Source organism: Convolutriloba macropyga, chromosome 3 (genome assembly GCF_964194025.1).
Source record: "Convolutriloba macropyga chromosome 3, txConMacr16.3, whole genome shotgun sequence".
Classification (NCBI taxonomy): Eukaryota; Metazoa; Xenacoelomorpha; order Acoela; family Convolutidae; genus Convolutriloba; species Convolutriloba macropyga.
The window spans coordinates 70,806,036-70,833,594 of NC_134470.1; the positions used below are offsets into that span (position 1 = coordinate 70,806,036).

General features: G+C 38.8%; 1 protein-coding gene across 1 annotated transcript in view; it reads right to left on the reverse strand.

Moving 5' to 3' along the window:
• Positions 1 to 7,986: 7,986 nt before the first annotated feature.
• LOC142337256 (uncharacterized) overlaps positions 7,987 to 27,559 on the reverse strand; it is a 31,971-nt gene continuing 12,398 nt past the window's right edge. Inside the window, exons 3-4 of the mRNA XM_075386411.1 lie at positions 22,321 to 23,007; positions 7,987 to 8,242 (exon numbers count right to left, since the gene is read on the reverse strand). Of these exons, the coding sequence (XP_075242526.1) occupies positions 8,010 to 8,242; positions 22,321 to 23,007 (920 nt within the window). The 3' untranslated portion in view covers positions 7,987 to 8,009. The remainder of the gene's footprint in view (positions 8,243 to 22,320; positions 23,008 to 27,559) is intronic.

The window sequence follows — 27,559 nt, forward strand, 5'->3', positions numbered from 1 at the left end:
TTGGTGTATTTTAAAAATTTGTTATGGTATATTTTGAAAATTTTCCGAAACCTCTTACACTGACGTCAATTCTGAAGAACAAGGGAAAAGGATTTCTTTTTGAAATGATTACCACTGTAGACAAAGAAAACATAAATGGAATCCAAGGATTGCTGTCAAGAACTGACTCATGAAGTTTCGTGAATTTGAAACATTTTGTGCACAAATTCTTGACTGAAACACACTCTTTCTGTGGAAAAGTACTGCAATTCTGTACTTTACCTGATGGTTTTTCAAATTTTGTTTTGTGATCAGCGAAAGAAGTTTCTTTTTTTTGAATTTATAAAACTAATTCAATAGTTTGATATAAACTCGATCAGCTTTGCAAACAGAAAATCAAATTCAGTATCAGCTTTTTTCTGATTGAAAAACGTTTCCATTAAAATTCCCAATTCTGAGATGCAAATATTGTATAACCGGTAGGAGAGCTGTTTGGCTACAGAAAAAAAGCCCAAACGTCTTATTTAATTGAATTCTTTCGAATTATGAGATTCCTCAAGTGTTCTATTGACAATTCTGGTTCTTGAAATCCGAATGCAATATTTTCAGTATGTTTATTTTCATTTAGTATATTTTTACTTTTCCTTAAAACTTTTTAGTTGAAAAAATTTTTCAATTAAATTTTATTCCAGTTTTTCTGGTCGATTTGATTCAAACGTGACGTATTCAAAATATTGTTGTGGTCATTTTATTGCAAATGTGATCGATAAAACTAAAATAAATATTGTTTAAATTTCAGGATATGCAGTAAGGAATTTAAAACGTTTTAACTGAATCGAAAATCATTTCATTGACGTGTCTAGTTTTTGCCATCAAAAACGATCTACTCAGTAAAATTAATTAATTTTTATTGTTACTTTTTCAGTTTTAATCAAAAAGCTAGATTAAAAATACGTGTTTTATCTAAATTACGGATCTGTGCAGTCAAAAAATCAAAACAGTTTTTCTTATTCTTCTGGTAATTCCATTCTTGGTAATTGAAATTTATTTGAAAGCCTTATTTTAAACTTTGCTTCGAAATTCTACATTATATGCCGTCAGGAATTTAAAAAGTGAAATTTAAAATCAGTGAAACAGATTTTTCAGATTTCTCTGATTTGAAAACTATTTATTGACGTTTTTTGTTTCGACAATCTGAACATGATCTATGCAATAAGGTTTGATACAATACTAACTCAAAGCACTAGCCTATAATTCTTTTGTAATTCAATAGGATAAGACGTCAGAAGATCAAAAAAATTTTCAGATTTCAAAATTTTTTTGGGACAATTCTGGTTGCTGTGATTCGACCTTGACTACCTAGTAAAACGCTTTCTAAATATATCAGAATTAACTAAAACGCTCGTTCAACATTTTTTTTCGGTAATTATAAGGGTCATGCAGTCAAAAAATGAAAACAATTTTTCAATTTTTTTGCCTCCGAAAATGTATTTTTGACATTTTTGTTCCTGAAATCGAAACATGATATATCCAGTAAACTTCTTTCTCGCTGTTGAAAACTAATTCAAAAATTTTGTTTAAATTTCGTTTTGTAACTCTAAAGGATATGTCCTCAAAATTTCGAAATGTTTTTTTTTGGTTTTTCTGATTACAAAGTTATTTTGATTATTTTGATTGTCCTGACACCAAAAACGCTTTCAGACAATTCTCTTTTATCAGATCAAACGCATTTTCTGATCTAAGATTGGAACAAATTCTATCCAGCAAATTGCTTTTCAGGCTTTCCAAAACTAACTCAGATGGCTAAATCAAAAAATTGTTTTAGTTTCTGTAGTATATGCAGTCAGAACTTGGAAATGGTTAATCAGATTTCTGTGGTGTCAAAATGTTTTTTTGGCACTTTTTGATTTTTCTTTAAAAATGACAAACTGCAATTTCCCTCTCTAAGAGCAAAAATATCTCAATCTGCAATAAGTGAGGTGAGGTAGCAACAAATTTTAATTTTTGTGTTGAATATTTTTTGAGGTCTGGGACCTTGGGCAGACATCAATTGTTGACTCCTGGCAACCATAGAAAAAAAACCCATTTGGTTGAAGTGACGTCTGAAAATCTTACCGCGAAAAAAGTTTTTTGTCAGGGTATCATCTTAGACACAAGAACTTGACTTGGTGACTTCTGATACCAAAATCCCGCACAAAAAAGGTTAGGGATTTGTTAGGTTTTTAATTTTTGTTTAACACAGACTGCGTGCATTAATGTTGAGCAGTCTAATATCTATGTAACGCAGCGCCTGATTGCGACAACAGACAGTGAAGCTGCTGCCTACACAGGAAAGGCACAGGAATATCCGGTCTGGAGCACAAGATTTGTGGCAATGATGCAGACGAAGGGACCCTACAAATCACAAATTGGGACAGAGGAGCAACCCAATGAGCGTGCACCACTAGCCAAGGGGGCGAGCAATGATGAAAAGAAGAACCACAAAGTGCTGAAGGATGCATATGAGAAGGAAGTTGCAGACATCAAGGAGAAACGGAACAATGTGTGGTGCCATCTGGCACTGACTCTAGAAGCAACAACCTTCATGTTGATGAGACATGACTGTGTGGGAGATGACGGCATCGGAGATGGAGCAAAGGTTTGGTAGCTTTTGCAAGAGATATTTCAGAGTGTGGAGACGTCGACAGTGGTGACTTTGGTGGCAGAGCTCGCTCGACTGCAGCTCGAGGATGCTGAGGATTTAGAGTTGCTCACAAAGCTACAAGAAGCAGGGGAAGCAGTCTCACAGACCCTTTTCAACGCCTTGGTCCTCAATGGTCTGCCAATGAGGTATGAAAGTTTTGTTATACAGGAAAGCTTTAACCCAGCATTGAATTTTACAGAGTTGAGGACAAGGCTGCAGAACTTCCATGAGAGCTCAGCACAGAGGCACAAGGGACAAATTGGTCCAGAGGCACTGACAGTGAAGCGTGACTTCAAGAAGGGACCCAAGAAAGAAACTGCTTTGTTTGTGGGATCCCCGGACACTTTGCCAAGGACTGCAGGAGGAGAGAAACAGCACAATGCAGCAAGTGTGGTGAGAAAGGTCACCTAGACAGGGCATGCAGGAGACAAAGAGAGGGAGGCAAACATGATTCAGTGGCAATGGGTCCAGCATTGGCTTTACCAGACGAGGAATACTGGGCAGCTCTTACCCAATGGAAGACAGCAGGCATGCTGGTGGACAGTGGTTTTACAGATCACATTGTGAAGAACATCGATACGTTCTTGGACTATGTGCCCATTCAACCAGTGGTCAAAAATGCCAACGGAGAGGCTTCCATAGTGGTGGGCAGAGGCTGTGTGAGGATCAGCATACCCTCCAATAAAGGGGAATTCCAATGCGAACTCAAAAATGTTTTGTGTGTACCGGACTATTCTTCAAACCTCTTATAAGTCTCAAGATGCACGGAGTTGGGACATAGATTCACTTTCGAGAAAGGAAATAGGGAACTCGGGGGAACTCGGTTAAAACTTACACAAGAGAATAATTTGTTCTACGCTGCAGCATTCAAGAGTTCAAGATGAGTTGCAGCAGCGTGAAACTTGACAGTGCAACGAAGTGGTACAGACGATTGGGTCATTTGAATCAAGCGGATGTGGTCAGGAATGCACAAGAGACAGTGGGGGAACTCGATGATGTATGCAATGTGTGCGCATTGGCTAAGATCACAAAGACTCCGGTAACAAGATTTGCAGAAACCCAAGCAGAACAGAAGCTGGAGAGGATTTTCACAGACGTGATAGAACCTTTCAGAGTAGAGTCACTGTCAGGGTTCCGGTTCTGCATTTTGTTTGCAGACCAGTACACAAAGTTTGGTTTTGTGGACTTGCTTAAGGCAAAGAGTGAAGCAATGGTCAGCTTGAAGAAGTTTGTTCCAGTGTGGGGACGCCCAAGAAGCTGAGACAAGACAATGCGGAAGAGTTTCTCTCAAAGCAGTTCAAGATGTACTGTTTAGATGCAGGCATTCTAGAGGAGAAGACCATAACAGAGACGCCACAACAGAATGGGTTAGCTGAGAGGTGCAACAGGACACTGCTGGAGATGGTAAGATGCTTGCTCATTGACTCGGGTCTTCCCAAGATGATGAGGGGAGCAGCAATTCTCCATGCAACGAGGATCAGGAACTTTGTTGTAAGACGAGGAGAAGCGAAATGCCCAGCAGAACTGATGCGAGGTATAAAATCTAAGCTTCCAGTTAGTAACTTATCTATTTTTGGTTGCACAGTCTTCATGAGGAAGCGGTACAGAGATGTCAGCAAACTTGAAACCAAGGCACTGGAAGGAAAGTTTGTGGGTTACACTGAAGGAGACAACGGATACCTGGTGTACGTTCCCAACACACGCAAGGTTGTAGCAGTTTGAAATGTGATCATCAAGGAGTCCGGAGCGGGCTCAATCCCTGACAACACAGAGACGCTCGACCTACTAGATGAGGAGTCACAACAACTGGGGATCTGGCACCCAGATGATGGTCATCAAGACGATGACAACAAAGATGAGCATTGCACATCTACTGCAATAAAGGAGGAGTGGCATGACGCAGAGAGCGTGAACACTCAAGAAACGACACTGAGACGAGATGACTCAGACGTTGAGGAAGCAGCACTGGATGAAGAATCTACTGCAACAAGAGGGAGTCTCAGAGACTCAGAGTCACTGGAAGACAGTGAAACGGAGGACTTCTCACAGACAGTTGGCTTCTTTGAAGAGGCACTGGAGCAAGCGGACAGGGCAGAGCCCCGACGAGGAAGACGAGCAAGGAATGTTCCGCAATTTTTTTGGAGAAGTCAGGACCCATCTTGCTGTTACTGAGGGTGACTATGTCGAACCCAAAACAGTCTACGAAGCCAAGCAAGGTGATGATTTGGACCAGTGGCACCGAGCAATGAAGGACGAGGTCAAGGCACTCCAAGACAACGAGACTTGGAACCTAATGAGACCACCCACAGACAAGGACGTCATACCGGGCAAATGGGTCTACAAAATGAAATTGGGACCCAGTGGTCAAGTGGACAAATACAAAGCACGCTATGTGGGCAAAAGCTTCAAACAGGTGGAAGGCCTGAACAATATTGAGACTCTTAAGCCTACCTGTAAGCCAGAGACATTCAGGATTCTACTTCAACTATCAACGAGGCAGGGCCATGTGATGCACCAGTTTGATGTCAAGACGGCTTTCCTGCATTTGCCAATAGAGGAAGAAGTGTATCTGGAACAGCCACAGGGGTTTGTAAAACAAAGGATCAGACGGGGAGAAGTTAGTATTTCGATTGAGTAAATCAATTTATGGTTTGAAACAGGCAGCTAAAAACTGGTATGAGGAATTGGCAAACTTCCTACTGAGACGTGGGTTCACCAGAAGCAGGAATGACCTTCACTTGTTCGCAGAGCAAAGACAGAGGGTCACACTTTCATCTTTGTCTGGGTTGACGACATCATAGTGGCATCAGGAAGCATGACAGTGATCTCCGATGTCAAAAAGGCACTCGAAGCAACAATTCACATGGAAGACAGAGGGAGATTACACTGGTTTCTGGGTCTAAGAATCAGACGAGAATAGAACAAAGTCACAGTCGACCAAGTACGCTACATAAAAACAATGCTTGAGCGATTTCAAATGAATCAATGCAAACCCTCGAGAACTCCAGTTGATTTGAATTTGAAACTTCAGACAGCACAGAACGGAGATCAAGAAGTGGACCAGAGGATCTACAGAAACTTGGTTGGATCACTTCTGTATCTGGCCAAACAGACGAGGCCAGACATCATGTTCACAGTCAATATTCTAACCAGACAAATGAATGCACCTACCAATCAACACTGGTTGTGCGGAAAAAGACTTCTGAGATATCTTTAAGGTTCAAAAGATTTTAAACTTACTTACACAAAAGAAGCTAATTATGATTTAGTGAGAGAATGTGATGCAGACTGGTCTGGTGACGTGAACGACAGGAAATCAACGACGGGCTACTACTTCAAGCTCAACGGACGTAGCGCAGCACTCAGCTGGGGTGTCAAAAAGCAGGCCACAGTTGCTCTTTTTCATCCGAAGCAGAATATCAGGGCATGGCAGCAGCAGCAGAAGAAGCATTATATCTGAAACAACTTCTGGAGGATTTCGGCATTCAACAGAAACATCTAATAGCAATTGGAGAGGACAACCACAGTTGTATTAAATTGTGCCAAAACTCAGTCATGCACAAGAGGAGCAAACACATTGAGAAAAAATTTCACTTCATTCGGGACAAGACGGAAGATGGAACTATTTCAATTGATTACGTTCCTAATGACAAAATGGCAGCCGACATCTTCACGAAATAGTTACCCGTATGGAAAGTGGAAACATTCAGAACTGTTTTGATGGGAACAGACTCTACGCAATCAACTCAAGTCTGAGTGGGGGTGTTAGAATGTCGATCAAACTATAGTCTTAAACTTAGTGAGAATTAGAAAGAAAGTTTAACTTACCAGAATAGAAAGACAAAAGCAAATTGATTTTAATCAGAGAAATTATATAAATGAATCGTCAAGAAATATTGCTTAGAATCAATGTTCGGTGCAAATTGGTGAATCTAAATAACTAATATTAGAGTGAGATTATTCGATGTAAAATCTTCCCAGCATGTTTTGAATGATTATGGTAGCACCGGAAATGTGAACGAATTTTTAGAGAAGTGTAAATGCATGCCATCTATGGTACCCCCTGCGACTGATTTCTGGGAAATTTGCAGAAGCAAACCATATTGGGTAACCCTTGCGACCCCCACTCTAAATAATTGTGATAAGAATAGTTTTGTATATTGACTTTCTCGCACTGATAACGGGTATATATATACAGCTGATTTTTGAGCCTTTTTTCGTCCCCAAAATCAAATCACTATCTTGATCGAATAATCAGATCTCTCCTGTAAATCTCTAAATTGCACTGTAAAATATCATTCTTGTGTTTCTCTCATTTTGAGAAACTAATTTTTCTACTTAGTTTAAAACGCTTATATTCCACTTGCGAAAACCCATTACCCAACAACATGACTGACGTAATACTTTTACAAGGCAAAATGATTTTAATGCAAAAGTGCTTGACCAAAAAATCTTTCCATGTGATTCCATTTTAATTTTCATAATAATCGCAAATTGTCATTTCAAATTAGCGCAAAAATTGAAGATCGGCTTGTTCTCAGGATAATAGGTTTTTTAGATAGGATGTTACTTCTGAGAACATGCCCAGTTATGTCGTGATCAGCTCAATAAACCTTTTATGCCGAAAATATTTTTCTTCGTCTCGCCGAAAAGACTTTTGCTCAACCCATTAAAACACTTTTGCTCAACTTTAACAAAGAAACTCGACTGTGTAATTTTGATCACAATTAGCCCCCCCCCCCCGGCCTAGACTAGGGCACTTGAGGATGGGCAAGCAATATGGGCACGCATGTGCACATTTTAAAATGCGAAAAGTCTGCACTGTCAGAAGTTAAAATGCAGGAAGTTCGCAGATAGCCAGAAGTTGACTTCTGTTGACCCTCTCGTCATTTTAAAACGTGTGTATTTTGTGTTTTAAGCATGGATGGTTACGTGACTCTGCAGAAATTTCACTTCGAATTTCGGACTTAATATCTCGATCTGCTTTGCGGTTCTTGATGAAATCCAGAAGTTCTCAGTGACTTCAAGTAGAGTCACGTAACCCTTACATGAATGGCTACTAAAACGAATAGACGTGTTTCGTCAGCACTAGCCATTTCTCTGGGCATCCAGTATAGTTTTGGCTCTCAATGTGTTGCCAGCCTTCATTTGATTTCGAAAGTCTTTCTGCTTAATAAGCGTATCAAGCTGAACTTGTTGTTTTGACGCATCTCATAAAGGGCAATCAAAGCAAATCTTTGATGTTTTAACTAAAACTCTGCAATACAAAAATTTGTTGTTCGAAAAAGTTAGTAATAGTTTTACAAACTTTCTGTTAGATGTCAAATATCGGTAAATGTTTCATTGATTAATTGAATATTTTTGGTACTTTTGGATTTTCTTGGGATCCAGTGAAAAAAAATAATGTGCGGTTATCATCTGAAAGAAGGAACTGAATAATTTCAAGATATTGAGGGTATTGTGGGTAGTTTTCATGGAGTCGTACAGTTGTATCCAAGGCATTCTCCTCATCATCTTGGTGGGGTAACAGATTGTTGGGAAACCCATTAGTGATCATTTCTCGAATCACAGAAGGAGAATCTGTAAAATTAAACTCAATAATACCAAATGCAGAAAAACTAATTTGAGGCTTCTCATCGGCAGGGTATAGGGATTTGTTGCTTATTTGAAATACATGGGATAAAATTATTTCTCCCTGATATTTTGTAGACTATAACTAAATTCAAATAAACACATTAGAAGTAAACCCAGGTTGAGGTCGCGCTCGAAATCGCCTCTGATCAGACCGTCTCAGACAAGTGGGACCTCTGATCAGACCGTTCCAGACCGAAGTGACCCCTGATCAGATAGTTCCAGACCATTGTGCGGGAACATGAGTGCGCTCGAAACTCGTCTGATCAGGGGTCACTTCGGTCTGGCCACCTCGACCTGGGAATTTATTTTCGCTTGTACATAGCTAATCTAGCTCATCAAAAAAATTTTCACGAATGTAGCGATGTTTTTTAACGTAATGCATATTTTGTCTGAGAACTGCGAATTCGATCACTCTTTTGTCGAAATTTGAGTATAAAAAAATTTATATGTGGAAGCAGAGTGATCAACCATAAAGGTACAAAAAAGGACGAGCTGGCCTTCAGTTGGATTTAAATACTTTGGCTCGACACTTGAAAGTATTTGTGAACTTTAAATTGGCTCAGTAATGTGATTCTGGAATATGGCTTGAACTTAAAAAAAAATTGGATTCGAGAAAGACGCAGTTTTAGAGTGCGGAGCTCAAACAGGTAGATCGTGAAATTGCATCGCGATAAATTTACAATTTGGGTTGAGGTAAAAATTTTTCATAAAAGTTTTTTAACATTCTATTCAAACAAGAAGGCTCGGTAATGTGGGTTTGCACATAATGTTCCGACCTCGCTCAGCTAAATTTTTGATTTAGCTGTCTACCAAGAAACGAAAAGATAGGAAACTTTCAAAAAAATTATTTTATCTCGAAATCAGTTGGTGTATGGATGAAAAAGTTGCTTTAAACTGAAACGACTAAAGAAACGAAAACTACTAGATGAGTTATTCTGTTGCGGTTGCTCATGAGTCTCAGCGGAACTGATATATCACAGCCTAGTTCTCGAGTTTTACGGCAAATTGCTTCATCACAGGGTTCGATTGACTAACAATCTCGTGGAAACAATTAGTCGCTCGGACGTATTAAAGGACTGTAGCTTTAATTTTGTTCATTGAAGTTGAGAAAATCCTCAGTGATAATCTATGTCCAATCTCGTTTTGAAATTTGTATGACTTCAGTTATTGCTAGTAATTTTGCTAACTTCTCGTCAAGTAATCTCAACTAACCTAAAAACTCGCATAATCTTAAGATCTTGCAAACTTAGCAAAAAGGACTAAAGTTGTTAAAGAATTAAACTTTAGTTCAAGCTGAGAACCAACTGCTCTGTATAACAGGTTCTAATGGTTCTGAATACAATACAGTTTCACTATTCAAAAAATTGGGTTCAATGAAATAATCAAAAAATTAATATTTATCATCATTGCTACTTGTTTCTGATTGGTTAATCAAGAAAGTGATTTAGGCCATTGTTTGCAATGTGAATGTCAAATTACAGCAATACTTGATTTTAATGACATCAGCACGAAATTTTATTACGTAGCTCTTAATGACTCAAATGTACGGTATTTGAACTTTGATGATCAACTAAATATCAAAATATAAAAAATTTGGGAAATTTAACAATAAGTGACAAAATATCGAAAAAGACAACTTTGCACCATATAAGTGCTAATAGCCACACTTTTGGGTCTGATGCAGTAACGTTCGTTGGGTCCATGAGTGGATTAGAGATTACCCTAATCGTGTGCTGTAACCTCGGTTTCCTCAGGTCTTCCCTTCCAAAAATCGGGGGTGTACAAAATTTCGTTCCCAAAATTTTCGGTTTTGACCATTTTTGAGTTTCGACAAATTCTAATTTTTTTCAGTTTCAAAGGTAATTTCTTGCTGTCTGATGGCATTTGTAGCTAAATTGAAGTAGCGCCAGCATCGCCGGCCCCGTTTTTGATCTCAGAAACACCATCATAGTTTACTGGCGCTAACTTCAGGACTGGCCGGTTTAGCTCTCTATGTACCATTTTGACTCTCGCTGATCTTACAACAACGTCGTTGCAATGAAGATCTCAATGATTTGCCCCAGTTGTTACCCAGAGCATTTTACAGAGTCATGTACCAGCCAAACAGATTCACCTTCTTTCAGGTTTCACACGTGTTCTTTTAACCACTTCGATCTCTGGTTCCATTGTGGAGGGTATTTGCCATTCCATTTTTACCAGATCATGTCTGCATAAACTTGAGACGTTTTGAAGAATTTTTTCAGGTCATGGTAGCTTTCAGTGGATGGCAAGAATGCTGCACTCGCGTTCTCTCGTCCTAACAGGAAGTGATTTGGTGTATGTGCTGTCAGGTCTTCAGTGTCGTCCCTTACTGCTGTCAGGGGTCTTGCGTTGAGTTCTCACTCTACAGAACAAATTGTGGTGCTGAGTACCTCGTCGGTGACGCTTCAGTTGTCCAGGATTGCAATACTGACCTTCTTGCAACTTTGAACCAGTCTCTACAAGATTCCAGCAAAGTGTGGAGCTCGAGGGGGATTGAATTTCCAAACAACCTTTTCTGTGCTAAGTCAATCTCTATCTTAGCTTTGTCCCACTTGTTCATGAATGCTTTCTGCTCATTGGCTGCTCAAACGAAGATTGTTCAGTTGTCACTGATGATGGTGTTCGGGTAGCCACGTCTTGCAATGAATTTTGTCACTGCAGCTAGACAAGACTCGTTGTCCAATGGTTGTGCTACTTCGATGCGTACTGCTCCGGTTGTTACACAAGTGAAAAGGCAGCACCATTCCTTTCAACGTACGTTGTAGGAACTTGACTTCGAAGGGTTTGAAAGTTTTGACGACCGTATGGGTGAATAGGAACACATGTTTGTCAAGACGTTCTCGAAGTAGGTCTGCCGTCGGTGGATGCATTGGGCGGTGGTTTCTGTGCCTGCATTTGACATATCTCTATTTGATTTTCCTTGCTTTTCCAAGTTTACTGATACAGTACTTTTAGTGGGGCATGTTTCTCACATTATCTATGCCTTCCTGTATGTTGTCTTGATGTGCTTTCTGCAACAGAAGTTGTACAACTGGATGTTTTGCTGTTAACAATGTTGGGTGTTTCGCCTTGAAATCGAAGTTTGAATGCTTCTATCGACTTTTCACTCTAAAAGCACCATTTTCTTCTATGAATGGTGACAATTTGGCAATGGTCAGTGTGTTGGAAATTTCGTTGCAGTTTTTTTTTAGAGGTCCTGTTGAGAGTTCTGTTTTGAGAGGTCCCTTCTGCTTCCTCTTGAAACTCATGCAGAAAGCACTGGAGTTTCTAAATTAGTTGAAGCTACTGTATCGTCTCCAGTCAAATAGTTAGTCTAGTTTAGTTTCTTTGGCTTCAGTACTGGTAGCTTGCTCGGCTTCGACTTCGTTTACTTAACTTCCCGGGTTCCCTGAAGCCTTCGATGGTCATCCATCTTATGCCAATATCTGCAGGGTTTTCATCACTTTCGACGTGTCTCCAATAATCCATTGAAGAGTTATCCAGTATTTCCGCTGCCCTGTTGAAATAAGCGCTTTCTGTTTCTTGTGAGCTGACTGTAACCACTGTGAAACTGTTGAGATATTAATCCAATGATAAGTTTAGTCAATTCTGAAAACACATTTTCTCAATATCTGCCTTTTGATGTGAACTCTTCATACTGCGGCTTGAAGTTCTAACTTCGAAACCGTCGTGTGTCTGATAGGTGCTACACGGCGTTTTCCTATCTAATAGGTGTTGTTTGAACTTCGCCTTGTCTTGCAGATATGCCACGATGCACACTGCTTCTTCCGATGCGTCTCTGAAAATGTGCAGTCTCAAGTTTGCACATCCGTTTTCGAAACAAAGTCGATTTATCGACATCTTCCTTATTTCTCTCCACTCAGAGCAGCAATCACTAAAAACTGTTGAGTTTTCTACTGAAAACTCTTTGTCCCATGCTTGTTTTAATGCTGCCAAAATGATTCTGAGTTAGGAACTTCATTCTGACAAGTAAAAAGGCAGCACCATCTCTTCAACGTAAGTCGTAGGAACTTGACTTCGAAGGGTTTGAAAGATTTGACGACCGTATGGGTGAATAGGAACACTTGTTCGTCAAGTCGTTCTCGAGGTAGGTCTACCGTCGGTGGATGCATTGGGCTGTGGCTTCTGTGCCTGCATTTGACACATCTCTATTTGATTTTCCTTGCTTTTCCTAGTCTACTGATACAGTACTTTTGTTGGGGCATGTTTCTCACATACTATATGCCTTCCTGTATGTTGTCTTGATGTGCTTTCTGCAACAGGAGTTGTACAACTGGATGTTTTGCTGTTAACAATGTTGGGTGTTTCGCATTGTAATCAAAGTTTGAATGCTTCTATCGACCTTTCAATCTAATTGCATCATTTGCTTCTATGAATGGTGACAGTTTGGCAATTGTCAGTGTGTTGGAGATTTCTTTGCAGTTTGTTATCGACTTTGAAACATTTCGAAGCTTTCGTTTTGAACAATTCTGAAAAATTTGTTCTGCTTGGTTTATCACTTCTGATTTTAGGTGTCTCTTCTGCTTCCTCTTGAAACTCATGCTGTAGGCACTGAAGTTTCTAATTCGGTTGAAGCTACTGTATCGTCTACAGTCAAATAGTTGGCCTAGTTTAATTTCTGTGGCTACAGTACTGGTAGCTTGCTCAGCTTCCACATCGTTTACTTGGCACCACGGCTTTGGCCACTTTTCTTCATCTGTCCGGAGCTATGCCTGCCCAACAAACCACCCAGATTCCCTGAGGCCTTCGATGGTCACCTTTTTATGCCAATATCTGCAGGGTTTTCAACCCTTTTGACGCGTCTCCAATAATCCATTGAAGAGTTATCCAGTATTTCCGCTGGCTTGTTGAAATAAGAGCTTTCTGTTTCTTGTGAGCTGACTGTAACCACTGTGAAACTGTTGAGATATTAATCCAATGATAAGTTTAGTCAATTCTGAAAACACGTTTTCTCAATATCTGCCTTTTGATGCGAACTCTTCAAACTGCGGCTTGAAGTTCTAACTTCGAAACCGTCGTGTGTCTGATAGGTGCTACACGGCACTTTCCTATCTAATAGGTGTTGTTTAAACTGCGCCTTGTCTTGCAGATATGCCACGATGCACACTGCTTCTTCCGATGCGTCTCTGAAAATGTGTAGTCTCAAGTTTGCACATCCGTTTTCGAAACAAAGGCGATTTGTCGACATCTTCCTTTTTTCTCTCAACTAAGAGCAGCAATGACAAAAATTTTTGAGTTTTCTACTGAAAACTCTTTGTTCCATGCTTGTGTTTTTGCTGCACAAATGATTTTGAGTGAAAACTTAATTCTTATGGTGAAGGGTGAACATATTCCAGGTGTGTCGTACACTGCTGAGACAAAGGATAGGAGAAATCTCTAAGTTCTTTTTGCTGAATGTTCTTGCTCAGTTCCAATACGGACTATGGCACTCTGCTTGTCTACATTTTAAATCAGTCTAATAATTGAGGATGATCGTGGTTCGTTTTCACAACTTTCGTTGACCTGTCCGCCTCTGGGATTTGTGACTTGACTACATCGTCACTCGTTATCCATTCCATCAGTCTGAATCCAACTTTAATGAAGATGTCTCTAATTTTCTGGTAGATTTCGATTGCCTCTTGAGGCGGTCTGACTGACTAGAGAAATTTGTCCATTTGTAAGTTTCTTTGAACCGTTCTGAGAAGACTTCTGTCGTTTTTCGTGTTATCTTTCGCCACTTGATGCAAAGCAAAACTTGCACAAGCCGACAAGCTCTTCGCCCCAAAAAACTTGTTGTCTCTACTCAAAGATTTCTCTATCCTCTGCTCTGGATCTTCTCGCCAGATGAATTGTAAGCATCGGTTCTCATCACTTGGGACAGCATCTTGAAGGAACATTGCGTTTATGTCGGCTGAAGGCGCTATTTGATGTTCTCTGAAGCAAAAAATAAATTGCATTAGACTCTGCAACAGGTCTGGTTCAAGTAAAAATTTGTCGTTGAGGGCCACACCTTGGTAATTTGCTGTTGCGTGGCACACTCTTCTGACCTTTCCAGGTTTATGATTGTTGATGACAGTATGATTCAAGCAAGTACCATCGAAGCTTGTCTTTGATTTCATGCTGTTCAACTTATCCAACTTTGCGAACATAACCAGCTTTGACGTCAGTGTCAAGAGTCTCCTGATAAACCTATTGAGACGTATCACTTTTCTTTAGGCGTCGTTGCAGGAACTTGAGTTGCCCCATAGCAGAGTAGAAATGAATTGGCAGCGTCACTTCATCTTCTCAACTTGGAAGTTCAAGTTCTTATCTTTCACCCGTGAACCGAGTTCTTGCTCCAATGCTTTCATTGCCCTCTGTTCTTCTTTGGAATGTCAGATGACATCACCATTTGAGGCGTAGAATTCGATATCCCACCGCTCACTCAACTGGCTCGATAACTTGTCCTCTGATACTGAGGTCTGTAGTAGCAAGGTTGACTGCTTGCTTTGCTGGTAGGGGAAGACTCAAGGCCCATCCCATTTTTAATTTCACTGCCCCATGGTGCAGTCAGACTTTTTGATCTCTAATGTGTGATGGATGCCATAAAAGTCTTGTCCAAAAATTACATGAATTTCGTTTTGATTGTAGCTCTGACTTGGTAACTTCCTCAAACGTGGGTAGCAATCTTTCAATCCTTGCAGATCTACAATCTGGTCGCCCAACTTCAAATTCTTATGAACATAAAATTGCAATTTTTTCAATGGTCGGGACTTCTTGTGTTTGCTGAAACCGCTATATTTCCGTCTTAGCATCTTGTGATCCGTGGATTCCAGCTACTGATAAAGACGCTTTTTGGCCTTGCAGCTGCAGTGTAGACACAATTGACTTCTCCACGAATGAATTTGAGGATCCTGCATCACACATTGCCAGTACACTCAAGCTGTGGTTTCCATTCACCAGTTTTACGCGCTCTACATGGAGCTATACTTTTGTGATTTTTTGTTGCCACTGCTGTCGTAGCATAAGGCGCCTGTTTAGCCTCCTTCTTTGAGAAGTCACTGTGCAAAAGTTTGTTGTGCCGTTGTCCGCAATTAGGCACACTGCAGGTTCATTTTCTGCAATGCTTTGATCGATGACCAGATCTCAGGCAATTGAAACACAGTCTGGACTTCTGTATATATTCTCGTCGTTCATTCAGCCTCATTGATTTGAATTTATCACAACGCCAGATGGCGCGCGGTCAATACTTTAATTGGCATTCTGATTTTTTTTGGTTTCGTAGAATCATCAGCATTGAATGCAAAAGTACTTGTTTTTGGTTATTCTCCGTTTTGAATTTTGGAGTTTGTCTGGGCTAACAAGTCTTCATGTATAAAAGCAGTTGATTCTAACCAGTCTTTGAAAACAATCAAGTTTGCCCCTAGTATTCGGCAATCTTGTAGGTGTCGCAGCCACTGCTCTCCAAGCTGAAGGGAAAATTTTCTGGTTGCTGAATTCAAAACATCATCCAATTCCAGGTCAGCCTGGAATCCAAGCCGAGTCAAAACGTTAACCATGTTTGTCACTTCGTTTGAAAATCATCGAACAATGATATTGGAGTCATTGTGTCAAACTGGAGGCTCATTGTATATCTTTTTTTGTTGAGATTCAATACTAACACTCTGTGTGCCAAATTTTTTGCAGAGATTGTCCCAGGCTTGATAATAAGCCTTTGAGGTGAAATCTAATCCAGAAATTGCAGCTTTCGCCTGAGCAATGAGGCTAAAATTTAGATAATACCTCTTTTCAGTATCGCTGAGCCACTTTTGATGTTCAATGGCATCCAAAATTTCTGCCCACTCGGGCCACTCCCAGGGTTGTCCTAAAAATTCCGTTGTCTTGAGTTTTGGTATTCCTCTTGGATCACCACTCGGCTGGTAAATTACTTTTGAAGTAGGTTGGCTCAGTTTTGTTTGATTTTGACTCTCTATCGATCAGTTGCGCGAGTTGTGCTTAGGATTCTGGCTTCACTGTGTGGTGTTTTGGAATGCTGCCGTCCTTGTTGCTGGAACGTCGTCTTGGGTAATAACGTCTGTGGTTCTGTTACACTAATTCATTTTGGGATTTTTCGTTTCCTGAGGATGCTTGATTCTTGCAGTTGCGTTAAGAGAAGCTCTTTAACCAACTGGAACAACGGGGCAGTTTTCCAATAAGCGCTGAAACAATTGCCACCTCTGTCTAGTGTGACATTCTTAGGAGAGGTCGATCATAATATTTGAAGATAGTGGTCGACAAGGGCCAGACTCTTGGGCCACTGAATTTTCCCAGCCTGCAGTATTTTCTAGGCTGCATCTTGCTACAACACTTTCTAATCGTCTGCCTGTGGCCCAGATGCTCTTGAATTTTCGTTTGTCGGTTAGAGTTCCACACGCCTTTGCTCTTCGTCGGCTTCAGCTTTCTTTTTTTCGTTTTCAAAAGCTTGCTCATGCTGTTGCACGCGCAATTCGTCTTCCTGTTGTTGTAAACGTAAGTCTTCTTGCCGACAACCAATTGCCAATTGCCTCTAACTCCAATTGCCACTCTTGCAGTCCTTACTCTGCTTCTTTTTTTAGCTCTTAGGTTTTCGAGCTTCATTTCGTCGATCCATCGTCTTCTCAAGTTGGCAATACCGGGTTCTGTTTGGCTTCCGTGTGTAGCAGAATGCCTGGATGGGACCTCGACATTCTCTTCAGCGTTTTCTATTGCTCCATTTTATATATCAATTACAGTATCGTTTGGGTCTTTTCAAACAGCCGGTGTGGATGACACTAATGACGTTTGATTTCCACACTCAGTGGTTTGCAGGTACTGTTTATGCATGACTTGATGATTATTTTTATTCTCACTTAAAGTCGTCAACCATTCCTTAGAAATATCGGAAATGACAATTTGTATAAGTGCTGCATGCGTTGAATCTAGTTTTATTACTAGCTGTTCGAGTTTACTGCACTATGCTTGCTTGCGAGAGTCGTCTAAATTTTCTGATCCCAACTCCTCTTCGTATTTCAATGCTTTTCTGTAAAACAATTCACGTTCTTCCGACACTGTATAGAGTCTTTTCGTTTGCTAAGAACGCAGTTGCAATATCCTTCAATTTTTTTAAGGATTGGTACTTGCTTAACTAGCCATTTTAATGTCTTCTTTCTTTAGCCCAGTTTTCGCTCGGTGTCAGCATCTAAACTCTTCGAATACTGCTTCAGGTGTTAGGTGCGTTGCTGTCTGTTTTTTTAGTTAATCGCAAGTCTAAGCGCACCATTGATATGCTCTTTCTGCGGACACTGTTTTCTTCTGAGCCAAATGACTTTTCACTTCAGCTAGATGTGCGTCAAAAAATTCGAGCATTTCAGCTTGCTCATTTTCTAGCGTCTTGAGTTGGCCTTACACCGTGTAGTAAGTTCTTTTCCAATGCATCCCGGGGCTCTTTCCAGCCATCGTAAGAACTTCGTTCTGGCCCACCTTGTTGAATTAAAGATTCGTTGCTGTTTGTGTTGTTGATCGGGTCGGCGGACCAAACGTTGCGGCTGCTCAAGAACCCCAGCGGAACCGATACATCACAGCTTGGTTCTAGAGTTTTACGCAGGCCCGGTTTGTCATAGATTTTAATTGACTAACAATCTCCTCGAAAAAATTAGTCGCTCGGACGTATTAAAGAACTGTAATTTAATTTAGTTGATTGAAGTTAAGAAAATCCTTAAAGATAATCTATGTTCGATCTCGTGCTGAATTTTGATAGAATTCAGCCAGCGTTAGCGTTGTTGCTAACTTTTCTTCAATAAGCTCAACTAACTTTAAAACTTGCAAAGTCTTACGATCTAGCAAATTTTATCAAAAAGACTAAAGTTGTTAAAGAATCAGACTTTAGTCCAAACTGAGAACCAACTGCTCTTCATAACAGTTTCTAATGGTTCTAAGTACAATACGGTTTCTCTATTCAAACAATTGGGTTAAAGTAAATAATCAGAAATTTATCATTTATATCATCATCGCTACTTATTTCTAATTGGTTAGTCAAAAAAGTGACTTAGGTCATGGTTTCCATAGTAACTGTCAAATTACTGCAATATGTACTTTTATTGACATCAGCACGAATGGCTATTACTGACTAAAATGTATTTTAATTGACCTTTAATGATCATTTAAAAAATTATAAAATAAACAATTTAAGAAATTTAACAATAATTGACAAAATACCGAAAAAAGCTAATTTTGCACCATATAAGTGCTAATAGCCACACTTGTGGGTCTGATGCAATAACGTCCGTTCGTTCCTTGAGTGTCTTAGAGTTTACCCCAACCGTGTGCGATAACGTCGGGCTCCTCAGATTTTCCCTCTCAGAAATCGGGAGGGTGGTGAACAAAAATTCGGTCCCAACTTGTAACAATTTTTAGTTTTGACCATTTTTGAGTTGTGACAAAGTCTCAACTTCATCAGTTTCAAAAGTTAAATCTTGCTTTCTGATGACTTTGTAGCTGATTTGAAGCGGCGCCAACATATGTCATTAACAAGACTACAGAAAAAGACTAACAAAAGAAATCAAACATCGATTACGATCAAGTTCTGCAAGAAAACGATGTTGCAGCCCCTGAAAAACAGAACCTGTTCACTGAAAGTTGTACTTTTGTTCCATAGTGCCGTCATTTGAAGCCAATGTTGAAATTTAAGTTCTGTCGTTAGCATTAAAATATGACACGACTAAAAAAAGATGTTGAAAGCTAAAAAAAATGATCAATAGGAAAAAAAACAATAAAATACTCTCCTGAAACAAAACAACCTTTATTTAAAATTTAAAACGCAGTGATGGCTAAATTTCATTTTTTTAGGAAAATGATGCGACCTATCTGTCGGTAGTGAGCTGCAAACTGACGGAAAAAAGAATAAAAGCATGGCTAAAACTCGAAAGTTCACTATTTTTTTATTGAAATAAAATATTATCGAAACTCATTAAAACAATAAGCTTTCAACTATAAAACAGAATGGATTTAATCCTACTTCTTTAGGCCGTCAATACGATAGGTCAAAAGCGAAACTATGTATTATGGCTACAAAATAGCAACAAAAACAAATTTAGAAAGAATAACAATTTTACGCAAACAAAGTATTTACGAAGCCATCAAAATTACAAGCATCTCACTGAATATTGGGTATATAATAATTGGGCCTCATTTGCTTGTACAAAAAATGGTAATTGGTCCAAAGAAATGAAATCATTCAGTGTAAGGGCAATGTCTTAAATCGATTAATAGACCCTAAAAAAGTAAAAAAAAATTAAAGAAAAATCAGCATCTTCTACAGTTCGAACACATGAATAGACAAGAACTAGCCTTAATATCGTTTTGTCCTTTAGAAGCAAGTAAATAATGTTTCAATTGTTAGAGAAATGCAAAAATGCACAAAAAAGTCAGCATATGAAAAAATTAATTGTTTCAGTTTTTTAGGTTTACACTTCAGGCTAATTCAAAGAAAATACTCTCTATCGCTGCTTTTTTGATTAAAAAAAGCTGAATTTATCCCCATTTTTGCAAAATTTTCCAATCAAAATGTTGAGCACCTTTGTTCTGCATTTTTACTTACCTTTAAGCAAAATTGACAAAAAAACATCAAAGTTAGGGAAAACGTGAACAAAAACAACTGAACTCAGTCAATTATTCACAAAATTTAACCTCGATAACTCCCAACTCTCTGCTATCAACATCGACCAAAAGTGACTGAACAAAAAAAAATTCAATTGAGAATGTAGTTTCTCCGCCACCAATGTGGGTCTGAGCAACCGTGAGTATTGCATACGCGGTTGGTGTGCTATCTTGTATGTGTTACAACTATCCAGAAAATTTGTTCAGGAAGATAGGAAGATTTTTTGGAAGGATTCTTGCTTTATTTGTTTTGAAATGGAATCTAAACAAAATTGCTAGTTACAATTATTATTTGTGAAAAAATTATAAAGTGAAATAACTGACATTTTTTACCAATTAAGACAAAAATATGGTCTTTTCTATTGATCTTACAAATTTTTTGTTCCAAGTCTCCCTGTTAGCAGCCCTATTTGTTGTGCAAATTTTTGTAGGGTCACCGGAGTTTGGTGGCATAGTAACTTTTTGTAGGATCACCCAGAGTTTGGTGACATAGTAGTTTGGTGGCATAGTTTGGTGGCATAGTGGATGGCTAGTATTCTGTTCATATCCCGAATTACACTGACTGGTCTTGGTCTTTGTGTTATATTTATTGCATGCAAAATAATATGACCAGCTTAACTCCCGCAAATTTGCGTTTTTAGCAATTGGAACTTCAGCCTGCATACATATAATTTCAAATAAGTGGTGGGCTACGCTAAGTGGGCTCGGCGGAAATAACCAACAGAGTAGCTTAAGTATGAAGAGCATGTACACTACTGTAGTAATCTAATATATTAAAGGTACGTCGCACTTGAACGCAACGGTTAACAACGCTCCTATCTTCACATGTTTTAACGATCCTTAAACATGCAGCCTATACAACCATGCTTAAGTGCCTGATCTGTAAATGTTTTTTTGCTCATTAAGCATACGGCTTAGCAAAAACAAGCGAGACAGAAAGCCATCGACCAATATTCGTATGTAGCCACAACGGATAGACAACAATAACAGGCGTCGGTAGTGCAAGGGATTGGACTTGTGTCTGTGAAGCGAGGGGCATCGGTTCGAGACCGAGTCGGTGCAAAGAATGGACTCTGTTTTTTGTCTCATAAATGGTGAATCTTGTTACCATTTATAGTCACTTCTATAATTGCTCTGAAATTAGTTCCGATGCACTAGAATTGCTGTGAATTATTTTCGATGCACTATTATTTTTTCAGGCTGTGTATGATAAACTCAATGGCTGGGTGAGCTCAATGGCCTTAGTTTTTGTCACATTGAGGATAAACTGCGCATTTAAAACTTAAAATCCGCTTGACACTCATTTTTTTGGAAATCATTTTGAGCTTAAAAATGGATATAGCGTGGTTCAGCGCTGAAGTGCTCTGGGACTCAAGTCCCGGATCTCATTTATTTTAAGCACCGGTCAACATCATTTGTGGAACGATGCAAATGTTTTAGCATTGAAAAATGCTTAAAGATCAACGGATGATTAAAAAGAGAAGCTAATCTTTGTGACTTTTCCTATAAAAGTTCCGATTTAAAAGATCCAGCAACATCGTATCACAATCTTTAGATTTCAAAAGCACTTACAAAAATAGGAATTTATTGTGCTTTTCGAGCAAAAGCTTTGCAGATGATTTATTTTGAAAGCACAATTGTTTTTTTTACTGCAATGAGGTGAAAAATTATACTTTTTTACTTATAACGGATTCAAGAACGAATTCTGATCATATCTGATTACCAGTTTTTGAAACGCTTAGATCAAATAAATGTTGTTTTTTTCAAAAACCAAATAAAAAAATTAATTTTTTTCTAACTTTTGCTAATTGTCAGTGTTGTACATTACTAGAAAAACTGACACTATGTAGAAGAGTAAACAAAATGGTTCTGTATAATGACTGTCCAACGAGCTTTTGTAGTAGGAGTGGGACTACATTCAAACGATTGTCTGTCGCAAAGGGTCTACACTTACAGAGATGTTTTGTTTTCCAGTTTTCTTTCCATTTTTTTTTTGGATATGAATGGTTGTAAATGGAAACTTATCTCCAAAGACAAGTCACTGATCGCCTTTGTTTTTTTTACAAGCCTTTTGCAGTTTCCAGATGCCTAAACTGGTTTTTTATGCAGTTCTGAGATTTTAACTAAGCAAATACTCTGTTTATTATTAGTTTTTTATGGGTACGCTTGTAGACATTATCCGACTTTTCAGAAGACTAGGTCGCTTAATATCGGCAACAACTGATATTAATGCGTCTGACTAATTTTCAGCCGGAAAAAATATTCCTATCCTCACTTCAGCTCTATTCAATTTGCTAAAAGTCTTTAAAGATATTATACCTGCAAATTCTGTAAAGATTTTGCAGAAACACTAAAGATGTTTCTCTTAAAATGACTGGGAAGTAAACACTTACCACTGAACGCGAAAGCCCTGTGAATTGCGGCTTGTAGAAGCGTTTTGTTGTTTTTGATTCGCTTAAGTTCGTAATCGAAAATGTAATTGTATCTCTTCAATATGTCAATGGCCAATAAGAAAGCCTTCAAATTGTCCATTTTCACTACATTAAACAAAATATCGCCTTTCCAACTTTCGTACTTTTCAATTCTTCGTGCTTGGCTTTCTCCATCTACAAATCCAAGAAAGTCCATGAAGAAGGCATCGCATCTTTCAATGGACAAACCAACTTTCCGACATTTTTCAGTGGTCGGGAGTTCGTGGTCGGAAAATAAAAGCAAAAAGGCTTCCGATGAAAATCTGAAATCAAGGCTGTACTCGAATATATTCTGATCGTCAAACTTGTTCAAAAGTGTAGATTTTTCAATTTCCTTGACACCGAGAAGAATTTGTAGAATTTGGTTGCAATTATTTGAATCCTTCAATCTAATTGATATATCAAGAATAGTAGCATTCGGGTACTTTTTTTTCACTTCGATCGTCAGTAAATCTCGTTTGCGCAGAAATTTGATGCATTCTGATACAGAATGTGCGTTTTGGGAGACAACACTCCAATAGAGAAGGTTAAGCTTCAGGACTGTTTCATCATCAAGGCATTCAATGTTTCCAATTTCCTCTATGGATACAACGGACAAGTTTGCCGAACCTAAACAGGGTATCCAAAATCTTTTTCATGAAAAACTGTTCAATCTTGGTGTATTTAAATAGTGATTAAACCTGACTGTCCACAGTTTTATTAAAAAGATCTGACTTCGATACCCTGCAACACATTATTTTCTTTGTGTTAAGCCAAACTTAAGGCATAGAGAAAAGTTGAAAAGATGAGAAAAAAGCTGCTGCGAAGCCTTGTTATGACCTCGACTTGTGAGAAGACAAAGCTGCACCAAAAACGGCATGAAAAAATTTTGCTTGATGAAAAAAAACCGCTACTAAAAGATCATGCTCGATTAAAAGAGTTATGAAAAACCTTACTCTAACAAAACGCGGCTATGAAATAACTAAAACTCAGTTCAACATAAAAGCTCGGTAATGTGCGTTTGCACATATTGTTCAAATCAATCTAATCTACCATTGACGTAATTTATTAACTGAATGAGGAAGAGATATGACAATTTCAAAATTCCTTCAAACTGATCAGGAAAAAGTGCACAAGTAAAAACTTTGTAAACTCAAACCACTAAATTAATACAAAAAACGCATTAAAGGAGCGTTGAGAACTGCCATTATTAAGACTAAATAACAAGAAGAGCAAGGGAGTGTAACACATTATTTACGGATAAAAATTACTATCTTTGATTGAAAAAAAAATAAAAGAGCACAGATAAAATCCTCGGCAGAACAATATTTTTTAATTTATTACAAAGCAGATGGGACTTGTCCTCATATAGACAATAAAGTTGAAAAATAGGAACGAAGGCGCAAAGATCAGATTTCCATCCAGACTTTGAAACCAAATTATTTCAAAACTCTTAACAACCGTCAGCTTTCAACTAACAAATACTTGAAGGATTCAGTTCTTATAGATGCCTGTCATACAGATCCGCAATCTGTAATCTGAGTTGATTCGCGTTGCCAATTTATTCAATTTACTATTCCAAATTAATTGGTTAATTCGCGGGCGAATATACTATTAATTTTGTAGCTGAACGATTCAATATTCTGAATGCAGAATATGCGTACATTTGCGGAGCGGAAGTTAGTTCTATTGTTAGACTGGTATTTCGCTTAGCGAAATAGGACTCAAAAATATTTGATACAAATTAAGGCTTTGGCGGAGCAAATTCTAGTTTAAGAGAGAGACAACTAATTTGAATTAAGAAAATGAGCAGGAAGAAATAAAATAAAATAACTAAAATTGATCAACAATTTGATCACGACAATTGAATCCCAATTGCGGCAATTCAAGATCACAAGACGACATGAACAATATGAACAGACAAAGTTATCAGGCACAGGATATAAACAAATTGTTAAAACGTGAAAACTCAAGATTTGATCTTCAAACAAGAACTAAAATTATGATTAAAATTAAATGGCGAAGGAAAGTGAGCTAAATTAAATTTAACTAAAATAACTTGATTTGCTATACCAAATCAACAGCCCGGAATGAATGAAATGTACTACTGTACCACTTTTCCCCCTCGACAAAATAAATGACGAAGTTATTTATCATAAAATTATTAACATATGTACTGGTTACTATAATTACTACTATATTGTTTTTATTTCAGAAAATTTTAGTCAAAATAGTTTAACGTTCGGCAAGTTTTAATCACTGTCACTCTCATAAAATCTTTCCGTCTCGCCGACCGTCATTGATGCCTCTGGTCCCTCGTAGTTAGGCGAAATATAGTGCTGTGTGGGGTAAGACTGTGCAGGGGAGCATGGGCCGACTGTAAAATCTGATTCGTTGTGCTGACTCTGAGCTGCGGCCGTCTTTATAGCTGAAATTATTGACTTGTTCTTGATCTGTGTTTGTTTAATAATTTTTCTCCTTTTGTTTTGCGAGGGTGCACTGGAACTTGAAGCTGTGGGTGGACAAGTTTTCACAGATGCAAGTGATTCGTCTGACTCAGTTACTGAAGGCGTTGAGCGTTGTCTTTTTAACGGTTTCAGTGCCGCTGAAGCCTTGGTAGCAGCTTTTCGTTTCGTTTTACTAGGGGGCTCCGCGATTACAATGGATGTCGACGGCATCTCCATTGGCAACGCGAAATCACTTGTTACTTCTGCTGGTGGCTTTGGCGGCGCTGTTATAACTGTTCGTTTTGGTTTGTGTGCATTTGTACTCGAAGAGCTCGAGTTACATTTGAATGTATCGAGGAGACCGTGTTGATATCGTCTGCTATTTTTCGGTGTTTCATTCATTTGCTTCGTTCTAATTTCTTCCTGGTCTCTTTTGCATGGTGACTAATAAGATCTTCAGTAATCTTTCCCGTTGGTGTTTTCGTTTGACGATTCGCATACAATTGTAATTCAATTTGGCGTTCGGCCTTTGTGCCAAATTTAGCCAAATGTGAATTACGGATGGTCCCATCTCTTTTTCCAGAGGCTCCTTTATCACTGATGTAAAAGTATCTGTCTTTATCACCGAAGAACCGGGCGCTAACACTTCATATAGCCCGTCCTGGCTTTTCTTGGAACGTTTCGTTCGTGGTCTCTTTTTGGCGAGCTTAATTTCCAGGGAGGCTTCAGTTCGTGACACCGACAGTCCGACTTCTGGGTGAGGGATCACTCTGGATTCTTTGTTTGGGTCCTCATTCTTCCGTTTTGCTGCGTACTTGCTTAATCTATCTCTATTCAATTCGAGTTCTGTGTCACTCCTTTCCTCGTTGTCCCAGTTTTCGTCGGAGATTAGTTCCTCCCATCTGACTGTCTCCAAATCTAAATATTTATTTTAAAAAAATTATATGGCAGACTACTTACATTAGGTTTCGTCGATATATTACTTAAAGGAGTATTAGGCTTTCTACCAAAATGTTCTTCAAATGGTGATACATTAATAGTCTTTTGAAGGCATATTCGTAGCTGGTAATTAATTGAATTTATTGATGCTTTCACATTAAATTGATCTGGCGTCGCCGTTTTAATGCAAGCTAGGCGATTCTTGATTGTTTGTATTAGCCTCTCAATTAAGCCAATTGCTCTGTGATCGTGTATTGGAGCTTCAATTGACTGTATATTTTTTTGACTACAAAATGCTTTAATTTGTTGTCCCGTTTGGCATCGAGCTTGATCTAATCTAATTGAAAGGGGTGTTCCGTGTAGCAAAACATACTCTTGAAAGAATTTCAAAATGTTATCTGCATTAGCTCTATCGAATACATCTGCTGTCAATCTATACATGCAAGAAAGTAAATCTCTTGATTTTTTCATTATAAATAGGTCCTCCAAAATCATTTTATATTTCTTCATTTGGAATTTTGCATAACTTTAATGGTGCCAATTTATTAGCTGGAATAATAGACTTTAAATTTTTACCAATTTTTACACAGGAATTGCACTTTGCCGTCTTTGTGATTATGTCCTTGTGCATGTACGGCCACCATGCATGGGTTGCCATATCTGTCATCCCGCATGTTCCAGGGTGAGTGGCATGTATGGCTTCAACGTATGCATCTTTGAATGCATGAGGGAGAGCTATCCTGTCGTCGATGCATACACATCCATTCTTGACATGAAGATCTTTCCAGAATGAGTGTATGTACGGCGATATTTGTTTGAAGCGATCTTCTTTTTCAGTTAAGAAGCAGTCCCGTACCTCCATTAAAATCGCATCTTTGTTGGTGAGGCTGGCCATTAGCGTGCTAGAAAAGATCTTCGAAAGGGCGAAGTTAAATGAATCCAAGTAGAGGTCGTCTACTGAGGGTGACGTTACTGTCATTGTGTCTGTATTAGGGGTGACTGGCGTTGCTGGCACCGCTGGAGCTGTCGATGGTCCTGCCTCGTCCGCACATCTCACTTTGGAGGGCGTCGATTGCTTGACGTGCATTAAAGTTTCTTCATCTGAGTTCGAGTGTGACATCATGTAGACTGTTTTAAATTTATTGGCAATTCGTTGAAAATTGCTCAATTGAGATAGCAACTGATCGGTAGGGCGATTTAAGGCAAAAAGCGAGTGAGGAACGTTAGCTGTCTCGATTTGGATATTAGAATTTGAGTTATTTGATGTTAATTTGTTAAATGAGTTATCACTATCCGTAATTGAAGAATATTCTGGATTTCGCGGTGCGAATTCACAGCATAATTTGTTAGTGGAATTAAGAGTATTTGAGGCTTGTTTTGTAATCGGATTTCGCGCTGCGAAATGGACGTAATTTTTCGCTTTTAGTAGGATGCGTTTCGCGCTGCGTTTAATCACATTCAATTTTGCTACTATAAATTGCTCGTCATATGCAGATATATTAACAGCTTTTTGTCGCGGGTCGCCAGAGATATAATCCACTAATCCCATTTTTGAGCCAGGGAGATGATCAATTGTAAAATCAAATGGCAGTAGTCGATCTACCCAACGTGTCAATCGACTGTTGTAGGATTTGTTAGCTCTATTTTCCCTCAAGATTGAAAGAAGAATGCCACAGTATGCCAACCATTTGGGGTTCGTTGTTCTATTCCACACACCAAATCTTTACGTGAAGCGTCGCATTTTATACGTAATTCTAAGTCCGCGTTAAAATGCTTATATTCGGTTGTTTCTGCAA